Source organism: Platalea leucorodia (assembly GCF_965183815.1).
Source record: "Platalea leucorodia genome assembly, chromosome: 3".
In the NCBI taxonomy this organism is placed as follows: domain Eukaryota; kingdom Metazoa; phylum Chordata; class Aves; order Pelecaniformes; family Threskiornithidae; genus Platalea; species Platalea leucorodia.
Genome location: NC_138825.1, coordinates 24,875,953 through 24,890,752, shown reverse-complemented (window position 1 = coordinate 24,890,752; position 14,800 = coordinate 24,875,953). Strand labels below are relative to the sequence as shown.

The following is a 14,800-nucleotide window of genomic DNA, read 5'->3' as shown; positions in this document are numbered from 1 at the left end:
CTATGGGAAAGATTCAGGTGTTTTCTATCATCTATCTGTGCTTCCAACCAAAGGTTACTTCTACAAAATGACGACAAAGAGAAAGAATTTACCTGAAAATGACAACCATCTTTGTATTTAAGTGTGGTTCAAGCAACTGATGAAGCAGCTCTGGAAATCCATATTTTCAATACAAAGTTTCAGCTTTTATTACTTTAAACGTTCTGTCAGATTTTAGTTGTAAGTAAATATAAGCTAAATATACCAACCTGGTTAGTATGTTGTGACTCTTTGTATCTTCATGAAATGTTTTAAAACATTAGAAATTTGTCCCAACTTGGAGTATGGATTTGGGAGTCCTCCTAGTGCTCTGGCCCTATATATATATTTACATTAGTTGGTTTGCAATTCTTTTCTGCAAATTTACAAAAATCTCATTAACTGCAGCATAGGATTGTTTTGAGTGTAAAATATTTGCACAAACCAAGAGCTTTCAAGTAATTTCAAGTGCGTGAAAGTAATATCCAAGCAATTCATTAATAGTTTCAAGTGGCAAACTACCTGGCTGTGGTAAATTGCCTACGGATCCCATGTAGATCAAAGTACCCGGAAGAAAACATTTTCTAAGAGCCACTAGGCAGTAAAAACTCTCATTTTAGGCTCACCCTGTCCGCGCAGGCACTTCCCAGCCTGTGACATGGCCATCCTTGGCTCCCAGCCCAGGGGGAGCTGCCGTCCCCCACTGCCCCTGGCTGTTGCCCCGGGCCTTGCGGGGCCCTGAGCAGCACCCTGGGGGCTGGCCCTGGGGCTGCCCACCACAGGCCCTGTGATTCCCAAACCCCGCGGGAGGCAGCGGTCAGGGCGCAAAGGCTGGTCGCAGCGCCACAGGCTGCTTTGGCAGTGCCTGCTCAGGCCTGGCCGAGCTCTCCCTGAGAGGGGGAACCTCTCAGCCGGCGGCGTTTCTCTGAGCACGGGCACTTGCCAGTCAGGCAGCGAGCTTCCCCCAGCCCTGCGGCCCCGCCGGCGAGCCGGGGCCTATCAGTCACTGGCAGGAGGCCCCATCTCCTCTTCTGAGAGACTCCCTAGCTTGAGCGCTTTCAAAGCCGAAGCACTTTGATTAACCATATTAAATCATTAAATTAACTTTTCCTGAGATATTCATCTGCCAAGCATAAAAGACTAAAAGGTGGAAAGTAATTATAAACACGTGTCAAGGGAAAGAGGGAACATTCAGGGCATTCAGAGGGGAAGCCGTCGACAACAATTTTCTCGTTATCACGTGTGCAGCCACAACTTCAGCACTTGGCTATTGCAGCAGTGACACAGGCAGGACGAACTGCAAAAAACATACAAAATCAAGAGAGGAGTCTGTAGTAGGAATACCAAACGTTTGTGAATTCTTTTGCAGGATATTTCGTTTAAATATTATTTGCAGCTTTTGCTAGCCTTCTTCACTGCCTGCAATTAGGAGCTGGTAAAATTTAGAGGCTTGTGGATCTCCTGAATTCTACAGTGAGAGCGATCTGAATTATAAAATGTTTTTCTCATATGTGCTTGACAAGAGAAGTGTCAGAGGATTGTGATCAGTGGCACAAAATCCAGTTAGAGGCAAGACAGCTGTGGTGTATCCCAGGGGTTGATACTGGGGCCAATACTGTTCAACGTCTTCCTTAATGACCTTGATGATGAGGGAAGTGCACACCCTCAGCAAGTTTGTGGATGATACAAAAGGGCCGCTAAGATGATAAAGGGACTGGAGCATGTCTCTTATGAGGAGATGCTGAGAGCTGAGACCGATCAGGCCAGAAAAGAGAAGGATCAGGGTGATTTATCAATGTGTATAAATACCTGATGTGAGGCAACGAAGAAGGAGCCAGACTCTTCTCAGTAGTGCCCAGTGATAGGACAAGAGTCAATGGGCACAAACTGAAATACATGAAATTCCACCTAAACACAAGAAACCACTTTTTTTACTGTGAGGGATGGAACAGGCTTCCCATCGAGGAATATCTGTGGAGATATTCAAAACTCAACTGGACATGGTCCTGGGAAACCGGCTCCAGCTGACCTTGCTTGAGCTGGGGAGATGGACTAGGTAATCTCAAGAGGTCCCTTCAACCCCAACAATCCTGTGATTGTGTAATATTCTGGCTTCCAAAGGAAAGTAGAAGCAAAAGCTGCTCACAAACCGCACTGAAACAGTTTGTTCTAAAGCTTCTTTCATTTGTTTAAATACTGATTCTAATTTATATTCCAGATTTTGATGGCAGCATAGTAACAGCACGTGGAACACACTGGAATGCAGAGTAAAGCAACCCAGCCTTTAGGAAAAAAATTCTTTGATATGATGACCCTGTACTTCCTTTATTCCTCTACTGAGTGTGACTGGCTGTATCCAAAGTGTATCAATATTATTACATGTTTTTTTTGAAGGCAAGATGGGCTAGCACAGCATTCCTTGAACCCCAAAAATTTACACTCTAACTTTACATTCTCATCCTAGAATACAGATCCTGAACACCATGTTGAAATATATTACCTTATCCAATAAACTCCTGGTTCAACAGTCAGAACCTCATTTTAAGGATTTAAATCTGCTGAATATTCCTTTCTTGGATGAAAGTGAAAAAACAGTTTGACATTTTGAAGATTACAAGGGTCAGATTTTGAAGGATTTTGGTTTCTTGGGAGTCAGAAATAGGCATTTGAGACTGTGGGAGTATGCTCATTTAAAGACCTACTTTACCTTTAATATTTAGCCCAGCTTTTCTTCTTCTTGACAAGGGTACAACAGGTTCTTCTGAATTTGACACACACAGGACAGCCTTCTGGGAAATGGGTAATGCTATTATTAATTTTTTGTTACTGTGCTCCAGTTATGACTCAGGACCCTACTGCACAGAACAGATCATGGTAATTGTTCAAAAGGTTTTACAGTCTAAGCATAAAACAAAACACAACAGAAAAAAATAAGGTAAAGGGGGTTGTCAGTGCCCTCAGATATATTTGCAAGCAGCCGATTAAGCAGTGCCTAGGCTTAACAGTGAATGAAAATCTGAAGGAGGGAGTGGAAAAATACCAGAGTTGCTTCATCAGCGATCCCAGGGAGAGCTGTGGTGCTGGGGTTACTGTAGAAACTTCTCATGGAATTCAACAAAGGAATTTCTAAAGAAGTGTCCCTGAAATTCGGGAGAAAAAAAAGCAAAATTTCCCTTCTCAGCAAACTCAAAGTAAGCAAAGACAGTATCTTCTGGTGAGGTTCTGTGTTTATGTTAACTTTTGATTAAACCAGGAAAGATGATTCAGCAGGGAAAGCCACACCTTTTCCTGGGAGTCTCACATTTGTGGGGAACCATTTCCCAATGTCCACAGACTAGTCCATCTGCACAGGCTTCACTGAAATCAATCGGTAAAATAATTTCAAGATCAGAGATTTAATTTTTCACTTGTCTCAGCTCTGACCTCACCATGAGGACATGAATTACATATTTCATACAATGCCAAAATTGGAAAATACATGACTAAACTATTGGGCAGCAGTTATAAATAACAAAAGGAAGCACTCTTTCCACACACACAAAACTGAATTGGAAAACTTACTGCCATAGCAAGTTACAGAAGTCAAAAGCATAAAGGTATTAAAAAAAGAAAGACAATTCTACCACAGACCATTAAGCATGATGGTCCAGATGCAACTTTCGGCTCAGGAATTCCACAAACTACCAGCTGGATTTGTATTAACAAGAAGACTCACTCTATGCTTAGCGCATTTCTTACATTTTCTTCCTAAGCATCCACAATCTGACATTGTCAGAGACGTCAATGGTTGAATACAGCCATTCTTAAGTCCTTAGGGTCATTTTATTTTGCAGTATTCAACAGCTACCTGCTATAATAGATTAAAGAACTGGGATCCATTTACTACCTCCATTTAATATAAAGGAATGTCTTATTCTTCTGCCTCTTGAAAGCTGCATACCGATAACCTCTTACCTGTCCAGCGTGGTGTAGACTTTTTCATAACCCTGACACATAATCATGGCACAATGCAAACAAATTTAAACAAAGTTTTGGTTCTGACCATCAGCTGTGAATAAGCCATCTAATCCATATGCTTCTAATATGGTCTTTAATTTCTACTAATATAATTTGTACTGCTTTACAGAAAGAATATTCAAATCAACAAGTTCATCAAAGAAATCACGGTAAGAATAGAAAGCCCATGCAGTTTTGGTATTGTAAGCACATTATTCACAAACAGTCAAGAGATTTCAAACGGAGAAAATCAAATATGTTCATGTTTGCTCTTGAAAATGTATACATATGTTATGGCAGAGAAACAACACAAAACATACCTACTTATGTAAAAACACTAAGCACATATTACCTGGGCTTCAGGAAAGCAGCAATAATATACTGCCTGAGCGTTAAGGCACTTTCTAAGACTGTTACGTTGCCCAAAGCTAAGCCAAACCAAAGCACCAGCTTTGACCATTATGTCATTAGCACTTTTTAAATTGTTATGAATATAGAATTTATTTTAGAGAGTATATAAACAAATCTGTTGGTCACAGTTTGTTTCAATGAAAGTAAGACTTTGTACTATTGCCCCATTTAGTCATAACATAATTCAGACTGTTGTCGGTAACATGCTCCCTTCCCAGGCAAATTTGTAGCAGCCAGAAAAGGCTTTCTGTAAATCGAGAGCAGAAAGCCAGATACACATTATCCTGACAGGAAGAGAGGTCCCAAAATGTTTTTTATGTCTTTAGAGTCTCCACTGTTTCTTCCTAAAAACACCTGCCTCCTATGGGTAAAAAGACCTAGGCTCCCAAAAACATTGCAAGTGCAATGGTTCCTATAGCTCCTGTCCACAACCCACAGCTCAACAGTGACAAAACCCTGTAAACCCAAGGCCCCAAATTCCTTCATTCCATAATAACCCACCTCCACATCCCAGTGGTATCAAGCAAAGCATCTGGTTAACATAAAGGTATGCTAGTTCCCACTGAAATCTATTAGGTTTATGTGATCAACGTTAGGCAAGTATATCAAGTGCTTTCATGCTTCAGGTCAAATAGTATCTTATGAGACCCACATGTAAGGTTCATTTAGGTCAACAACAGGGGAGGAAAAAAAAAAATCACATATACTAAGCAAAAACAAACAAACAAACAGCATTCTCTCCCAAAGCATCAATAGGCTGGGAAGGAATACCTTAAATAAAACTGCTTTTTAGTATTTGAGTTGTATCTTAATTTCTATTGTTGTTTGAAGTCAGTACATTGCTATGTTTGTGGATGCTGACACCAAATACTACCCTTTCAAACATTATATATGCTGTGTATACGCAAAAATAGACAAGTAATACTCGATAGCTCAACAAAAGGAGGCATCCCATTATTAGACGTGCCTAAAAAATGGTACTTAACAACGTTTACCTGTGAGCATACTAGTGTCAGCAAGCTCAGCACTAGTGATGGGTACGTTGGGACCATCCTCTTCATATGCTTTCAAAATGTACTTCTCAATTACACCTATGACCCCAGCAGGTTTGTCCCAGGTGACCTCAACGCTGTAACCATTTATACTGTGAACTCTTGAGGGAGTTGGCACATTTTGTGGAACTGTAGAAGGATAAAATAGAAAATAGAGAAAATGGCAGTTCTGAGGAGACTATTGCCCCTATTCTTCACTTTTAATGGCTGCAGTAAATCAGACTCAACCATTAGCATAAATACAATTTATTAGAGTTGTAACTTTCCAGCATTGATTTAATATGACTGCACATCTTGAGCTATTCAGTTTAAGCTATATTTCAAAACCATCAAAACTCCATCTACATAACATTCCTTCTTGTCTTGTTGCGATTTTCCAAAAACATTTAATGTATCAAACGTACTTAAACATCACTCAAAGAGAGGAGGTAGACTGTATGTAGCTAACAAGTTCGGGCATTATAATCATACAACTGAATGAAGCAAGATAGTATGGCAACAGAGAAGGGTTTGATATTTATCTGTTAGATACCCAAGCCAAGGAATGCCACAACTATGAAACATTTCTGAAAATGTTCATTCTCATTTATAAAAGTACTTCAAAAAGTTTAAGCTCTTCCATTTATTTTCATATTTCCACAATGCCATACAACTGTCTCAGGGCAAAGCAGATTTGTAAGGCCTTTTTTCAAAATTCTTTGCTTCTGATCACTCCATATTATAAAAAGGAAAAAAGAAAAAAAGAAAAAAGGAAAATGCAGGCGTTTAAAAGAACTAGAAAGGCAAGCTCACATATGCATAGAGTTGCTAATAAAAAAAAAAATCATCCCATTTCCCATAACCTTTAACTATTTATTAGATATTACTATACCAAGTAAAGGTCTGGCCAGTAACAACTTCATCACAGATGACTGCACAAGGGATGCAGAGGAAAGGCCCAAGGAACACTATGGCAGGATGATGGATGATGAGTTTGCTGTAAATGCATGTGGACTCCCTAGCCCTGTTGATGATCGTTTGCTTTTCTCACCATCAAATAACCTCTTTTTTTGTAATTTTATTGTTTAGTTTCATTAAATATGAATGCAGCCTTGTTTTTTTTATAAGAAGGGTACCAGAACAGAAAGTATAAAAATACCTGGAAGTTGTGATTGTTGTGTAAAGCAAGAATGTGATACTCTAGGAAAGCTTCAGTTACTACAGTAATATATTGATTTTATTAGTTCTGAAGTGTATCACAAGAAAAGGTAAGGTACTGTATAGCAGATGGTCTTCTCATAAGGGACATAACAAAACCAACTCAAAAATAATTAAATAGCGCAATTATTCTCCAACCCCGGGGAACATGTAGCTGCTCAATGCTGTGGTGAGCTTGCAAACATAAATTTATGGTAAACCTTACAGTTGTCAGACAGTTGATATGAAAATATGCATGTATTTTCTCTCTTGTGGGTGGTACACAAAATAATGACAGTAAGTTGTATAGGAATGCATTTGCAAGTCCAATATTTATGCAGCTATCGTATCATTTTTTAAGATCATACATTGAATATCTTGCATTAAAAGAATTCTCTGCATTGATGGAATGCAATTACACTTCAATTTACAGAAGAGAGAAAGTTGGTTAAATAAATCATGCAGAACTGTAAATCTTCAAAAACTTGCTAGCTGAATAAAGCTTGCAAAAACACCAAACAGAAAAGGAAAGGTCCTTTAAATTTTCTTCATAAAATATATGAAAAATTTGATCTTTAAGGCTCAGCCAGTATTATGTTCCTACTTTGAAACCTTCTCCACAATCCACATGCTGCTTTTCTAGTAAATATTGCCACATTTTCACACACAATATCTATAGGCTACTTGTTAAAAGAATCCTCATTCGGCAGCACTGAACAGCATACCCACGTGCAGGTAATGTAAAGAAAAACTTTCGCAAGAACCTCCTCTCCCTAACTACATGGCCTCTTATCTTCCACAGCTTGTGCCTGCTATTCCAATATCTCCTTTCTCTACACTCGATTTTGTATCACTAAGTTATACATAGGAAAATACAGATTTAGTTACTCCACCAGACTCCAGTAATGTGAGGTTAGATGTGCGTGTATGAACATACCTAGATGCATGGCTGTTCTTACTCAGTTAACGTAGTCCAATCCTTTCACATTCTTTGCTCTCACACAATTACATAATCTAATATGTATTTGGAAGACACCTTGTATTGTGTGTGGAAAATATTTGCCTGGACACTTTATAGCTGGAGATAGTAATTTGGTACCTATCAAAAACATTTAGCAGTTTTGCTCCTTCAGAAACGCTATGCAACTTACACTACTCAAAATTGTTTTGGTCGGATTTTCTCCAACCTGACAATAGATAGCTAATGAAAAATGGGAACAAGTAAGCCTTAAAATTATATTTACCTGATTCTCTTGTACGAACACGGGTCCATACACTAGATACTGATCCTCCTTCATTTGAGGCAATCACCCTATAAAGGTATTCTTCGAAGAACATAAAGAAGGATAGAGGAGGAAAAAGAAAAAAAAAACAACCACCACTGAATATGGTAATACATTAATACAGAATGAAATAAAAATTATGTATTTCATTTAAGGAACCAATGTGTTACCTGTAAATGGTTGTAGACCACTCTCATGAACACTCTGCTCTTTTCCTCGATATACTAGGATGGAGTCATTTCCCCTGCAGTTAACAGCACTGTCAGTTGATAGGCATCCGTCCAGATTGACTCTGACAGCACTGCTGGACACAGATGCCAAGTTAACGACAGCACCTCGTGTAAATTTAACATCCTTCATGCAACCACCGAAACCTAGCAAACAGTAAGAGATTAGTATCGCATAAAGAGCTTCAGACATTAATTAAGAATCACTTTTGTTCCTTTCAATTCTATATTTTCAGCATTAAATACTGTAATGTGAATATGTTAACTTCCAACATGACATTCAGTCCCCCCCTTTCAAGATACTAAGCTGGTAAAAATTCCTGGTATTCTAGTGTTGAGTTCCTACCTTGCTGAGCTATACTTTCATTGTTAGCAATTCCACCCCACGAGGAAATAGCTTTCTGTTTTCTCTTCTGTCACTTCTCTCTTTAAAATTATTACCATGAAAGTGACTCTGAATTTGAAAATCAGCTTTCTGCTGCTTGCTAATATTTTGTTAATATACACTCTTCCTCAAACTGAGAAGAACATATAGATTAAATATATAATTAACTTCAGGAGATCATGGAAGTATATCAGTTTATCCTAATGGGGATATAACTGGTATGCTGTTTACAAACGTACTCTAGAAACATAACTCTAAACTGTTCATTTATGAGAATAAAAAAAGTAACCTCATTTTATATTTATTTCTCTGTATATGTATATATATATTTCTCTGTGTGTGTGTGTGTGTGTGTGTCTCATATTCCTATCAACGTTACAAATATGTTAAATTACTGCAAGTAACTAAAAACACCACTACAAAATTTCAGGATGCAGTTGTTCAAATTTCTATATGCTTCCATGACTTAATTTACAAAGAAATTAATAAATTGATACAAAGTAGTTCTCAGATCTGAGTAAAGTATAGTGATTGGTGTTTAACGTAACACCAAAGTAACCAAACTGAAGACTTCAGTTCATTGAAGAATTAACTTTGTCAATTAAAGATCAGCCTCTCACAGATCCGTGCTCTTTTTTGGCTTTGTGAAAACATCGTATTTATATCTTGTACTTTTATCGCCTTTATTACTGCAAGATGACAGGTCAGAGTAGTATTTGTATTTAGCCACCAGATCTGAGAATCTAACATCCATACATAGTTCATGCAAAAAGAAAGGGGCACTGAAGGTGGACATCCATTTTGAATCATCCTCTAAAACGTCTTCTCTCCCCACAACCCTAGGAATTTAGACAAACTGCTCCTTAAAATGAATACATCCTCATTTAAGCTCAACTCCTACTCCATAGCGATATGCTCGGTTTCTTAGGCAGTCTGTGGCAGAGGAAAGAATTAGTTCCAGTCTGCATGGGCATCTTAATCATTAGACATAATGAACAGTAGTTTAATTTCCGATGAGATGCATACTGTATAACCTATTTTAATACATTATTTTTAGTATCTTTTTAGCTGCATTTATCACTATTTGAAGATTTCTGACTGACGTCAGCCAAGTAATCTTGTTTACTCTCAGGTAGCTGCAGAATAAGTAATAACAGTACAAATTCTCACAAACATTCCTGCCAGCTCCCCTCCACCTTGATCTCTCAGGAGGTCATGGGTCATGCAAAGGCCCACAGACTCTAGCTGAAATTTCTTAAAATAAAGTTGTAACTGACATGGAGGTGGGGTGGGAGCAGAAGGATATTTATCCCTTATTTGCTGTGAGAAAAACAATATTCCTTTATTCAAAATTAACTACCAAGCAGCCATTAATGGAGAAAACCTTTTGTAAATATTTATTAAACTGGGAAGGTCTCTATATTCTATTATCATACCATTACATCATTATAGTCCTAAATAAAAGTATATTCAAAAGCTGTAATGCCTAATCTTGCTCATCTAAATCTACGTTTAGGAGCACGCAAGAATGTTTTTATCTTCAGATGCTCTGAATATAAATTCACAGCCGCCATCTTATTTTGCAGCATGCTGAGGAGGTTTGGTGAAAAAAGTAATGTTTATTGATGTGCCACTTCAGACATTCACTTTAGACGTTATTTTGCCCTAGATTCTTTGTTCACAGATCTCTTTGCTGCAGGAGTTGTGAATGCATCCACTCACGAGGCTAAACCATCTGCTACGAGGCAACACTGACAGCGTACAACTGGCTAGCTCTTTCGGGCCATAAATATTATGCACACAGAACCTGGAGGAAGATCATAATATATGGGATACCTACAGCTGGAAGAATACTTAAAACAATATTTTTGAGCTATCTGCGAATGCCAGTGCATGGATTTGATTCAAACTATTCTATAGCTGTGAAATCACAAGGCTTCGATGAAGCTCTACAGAGCTTCCTTGAATGCATGCATTCAATGTGAGCTCATGCAAAGTCACTCACTAGATTTCCCACTAATCACTTACTGACTGCTACTTATTTGCCCATTATCTGAAAAATACACGACTGATGAAAAGCTTCGTAAGTAATGAAAAAACACACCCAAACTGTAAACAGACCTAGTTTAATGGACACTTTTTAACTACATTTCATACAGTAGATCCTTTTGTGGAGGCTGTTAGTATCAGGCTGTAACTGATGTGTCTCTCTTTTCCCTAGAAATTTGACCTGTTCCAGAACAGAAGGGACAGAGTGATGGCTAAAAATATGACCCTCCCCCTCCACCTGATAACATGGAAAATATCATGGTAACATAGCCAAAATCCAAATTCAGGGGTTTATTCTCACTTAATTTTTTAGACTAGAATCAGTATCGCCTAAAAAAGGACTAATAAACTCTCAACAATTCTTCCATGTGGCAGCAACCAGCCTCATTACAGTGATTTAAGCTATGTTTACTGTCTTCCACTGGTTTTGTATTTCAGATCTGCGAGTGACACAAGTTGATCAAGTGAAACAAGTTTATCTGAACTGGCTTTCTCTGATGAAGGTTTGAGATCTTCTGGTTGGGCATCTCAGATTACCATTTGCTACTCTCCACTTCCTCTGCTATAAGTTAGATTGCTTCAGATATCACTGGGTTGGATGAATTTTTATAGCATTACAAAAGGATCAGGACTAAGCAAAGCTAGATGGGTAGGGATAACTTGTAGTTAAAGAAACAATAGGTGGGGGGAAAAATTCATGTTACCTATTCATGAATTCACACCATCAGCAGCAGAATGTCCGCTTTGTGCATGACACCAGTTTTTGAAAAACATACGTTGTTCTTGTTGTCATCTTACCTTGTTCTAACCCCAGTTCTTTATAAAAATTCTGAATCTCAGGTGGGATTCCTCCTACATAGACAGGTGAGTTTACTTTCAGCTGCTGAATACGGGGTTCAAGCGTCTGCTCTCTCAGTTCATTCATAGTGGCTGAAACTATGGAGCCCTCCTTGTTCACTGTGACTTTGTTCCACTTTCCATCACAATAGGACAGTCCTAACCAGAGATCCACTTGTGTAAAGACAATGCCAGTTTTTAAAAAGATGTTTAATATTCCACTTTTCAGTTCAATCTATATATTTTAAAACAGAAAAAAGATTTTGAAAGAGACATCAGATAAACAGCAACAACAGACACATTTAAAAAAAATAATCAAGAGAGTCAATGAACAAGATCAATGAACAAGACATTTTTATCTTCAGGATAGCAGAAATTACAATAAAATTGTTTATACAAAACATGCTAAATACAATGTATCAGTTAATTCAGAATGCAGGAAAATATATTCTGATTTTTTGACAACTGACTTTGGTACTAATGTAACTAAGTAAAATAAAAGACAATGAACCAGGACTGTTTTGCTTTTTTTTGAGAATGAGAAAACAGTATTTATCTATCAATTCATTTTTTAGAAGAATGTAACAAGATAATAAGGAAATGAAATGTCAGACCCGATTAAGGTCTTTTTAATTGGCTGGTGAACTCAATTTCAAATTTTTCCAGCATACATTGGTTCTGTATTTCATTCTTATTCTCCTAAATCTTGTAAGAAAATAATTGTTTTTTTATGTGCTTTTTGAGATTAATGTGCCAACTCACTAATAGAAATACATTTTACTTAAATTTTCACTGCAGAAGTTTCCAAATGCTTTACTGCAAGACTCTTTATCCTAACTGAATGGAACACAAGTGGGCTGAGACTGTAAATTGGCAGGTATAGAACACTAAACACTTAGGTGATGAACTGGTGGTTGAAAAATACAGATACGTTCATAAAAAGGCATTATTGTTTCCATGCTAAAATCTTAAGTGAAATAAAAACTACAGATTTAATATAAATGCTTATCACCGGTATTGAGAAACTGACATATTTACGTTACTGATAATATTAATATTGCAGTATTTGTAATTAGGTTGTATTTCCTTAACAGAGACCTCAACTGAAGAAAGAGCTCAGTACTTGAGATATGATGGGCAATACAGGTCCTGTCCCAGAGCGCACGCTGACTATTGCTCATGGAACAGAGGATTTTGTTTGTTTCTTTGGGACCACAACTTTTGCTATTTCCATGAGTTCATAGCCCTTCATTCAAAATTCTGGGACCATTTAAAAAAAAAAGCTTGGCTGTTAATCTGTCCTTGGAAAATATATTATTACTTTAAACCAGAAATGCATGAAGATCATCTTAGTCTTCTGCCAGACGTCTTAGTTGCCATCTCTCAACAGAACAAGAGCATTATATCTCAGCTCTAAACCTGAGCAGGTTCTTAATTTAATGCTTAAAAGCATACTTGCTTTTCAGAATTTGGGGTACAAATATTAAACACCACTGCAAAGTTTTATTAATAGTGTTCTCTATGCACACAATTCTTATTTTGATATATCTGAGCATGTAAGGTTGGAACCAAGAAAGCCAAAACTTAGCCTGAATCTGGAACAGGACATGAGGGGCAAGAAGGGTTTCTACAGGCCCAGTGGCAGGTTGCGGCATCTCTCCGAGATTGATACAGGGACCCATTCTGGTTAAAAATTTTATTAATGACCTGGACAATAGGAGGGGGTATACTCTCAGCAAGTTTGCAGTTGTTAGCAAAGGGGACTGCCACTGGTATTCTAGACATAGAAAGCAGCATTGAAGAAAAGGACTGAGGGTCAAGATGGATTACAAATTGAACACTGGTCAGCAACGTACCCTTGAAATGATGAAGGCCAACGTGCACTGGGCTGTATTAGAAATAAGGTAGGCAGTAGGTCCAAGGAGATGATTCTTCCCCTCTATTCATCACGTATAAGACTACATCTGGACTACTGTATCCAGTTGTGGACACTTCAGTATATGAAAAATATTGGCATACTGGAGTGAATCCAGTGGAGGGGCACCAAGTTGGTCAGGGGTTGGAGTACCTAATGTATGAGTTGAAGCTGAGAGAACACGGTTTGTTCAGTCTTAAGAGTAAGCAAGAAGAGAACTTTACTGTCAACTACCTTATGGGAGGATAAAGGGAAGACAGACCCAGACTCTTCTCAGAGGTGCACAATGAAAGGATGAAAGGCAAAAGACAAATTGTAACAAGAGAAATCACAGTTAGCTATCAGGATTTTTTTTTTTTTTTTTCTATAATGAGGATGGTCAAAGATTGGAACAGGCTGTAGAATTTGAAAAGCTGTGGACTGTCCATCCGCAGACTGATGCACAATATTCAAACATAAAATGCCTGGACCAACCTCATCTAACTAAATTGGCTCTGCTTTTAGTGGAGATTTGGAATAAATTACTTCAAAAGATCCATTCAACCTAAATTATTTTGTGCTTCTGTATTTTCCTGAGAACAAAACTCAGATAGGATAGGGGCTGCATCAGAGGCTGAATGACACTTTGTTAAACCTGCCATCCAAAACGGTCTCAACCAATGTTGAGCTACAAGACTGATCATGGCTTCATCTCCTTTGAACTGGGAAGTCATCCTGAGATTCAGGGGTGTCAGCAGAGACAAGCAACAGACTTGAAAGAACTTGGCAATGACAGTCAGTTTGTGAGCCCTTTGAAAGAAAAAGTACACAGAACTGATGTTGAACCGGTCTTTCCAATTCAAAATCAAGGTTAAAGAGATGTTCTGTACTGGCACCAGTCTTGTTCAGACTGGCTAGCCAGAGGGCAGAGGCCCAAACACAGACCCCTCAATAGCCTCCTCAGAATCAGTCATTCTTTAATGGAAAGGGAATAGGACTCTTCCTCACACCAGCAGAAAGAAATCACTGGTGACCAACAGGAATACCACCTTCACAAGTCCCACATGAGTACCAGTCAATTCTTTGCTAATGAAAAAATTTTGACTTTGAGTCCCCAAAACATTTATTTCATACCGCTCCTTAGCTCCATCGCAGGTAACGCTTTCATCTCGGACACTGGTTATTTTACTTCATGCAGCTACTTAAGTGCAATTCTTTTGAAAAGGTTCCTGCAGGACTCCTTTCTTACTTTGTAGCTTTGCAGAAGCAAATCAGCTCTTGAATTCAACGTCCACTTCATCAGCTACAACGTCTTGGGAGCTGGTGCCACTGTCACACATAAGATTGACAGTGCTTGGGCTTTCACTGCTGTTGAAGCGGTCAGCATCAAAATCAGTAATGCAAACTCTATCAGCAGTCACGTTACCTTCTTTCAATCACAAACTCATGAGGAAACACATGCCAGAGTGAGA

The 14,800-nt window shown here is 38.3% G+C and overlaps 1 protein-coding gene across 1 annotated transcript in view; it reads right to left on the bottom strand.

The window, feature by feature from the left end:
• Positions 1-14,800, bottom strand: part of USH2A (usherin) — a gene marked incomplete at its 3' end in the record, with an annotated part of 389,347 nt that overhangs the window by 224,208 nt on the left and 150,339 nt on the right. The window contains exons 26-29 of the mRNA XM_082305924.1: positions 11,396-11,669; positions 8,107-8,310; positions 7,898-7,978; positions 5,421-5,606 (exon numbers count right to left, since the gene is read on the bottom strand). Of these exons, the coding sequence (XP_082162050.1) occupies positions 5,421-5,606; positions 7,898-7,978; positions 8,107-8,310; positions 11,396-11,669 (745 nt within the window). The remainder of the gene's footprint in view (positions 1-5,420; positions 5,607-7,897; positions 7,979-8,106; positions 8,311-11,395; positions 11,670-14,800) is intronic.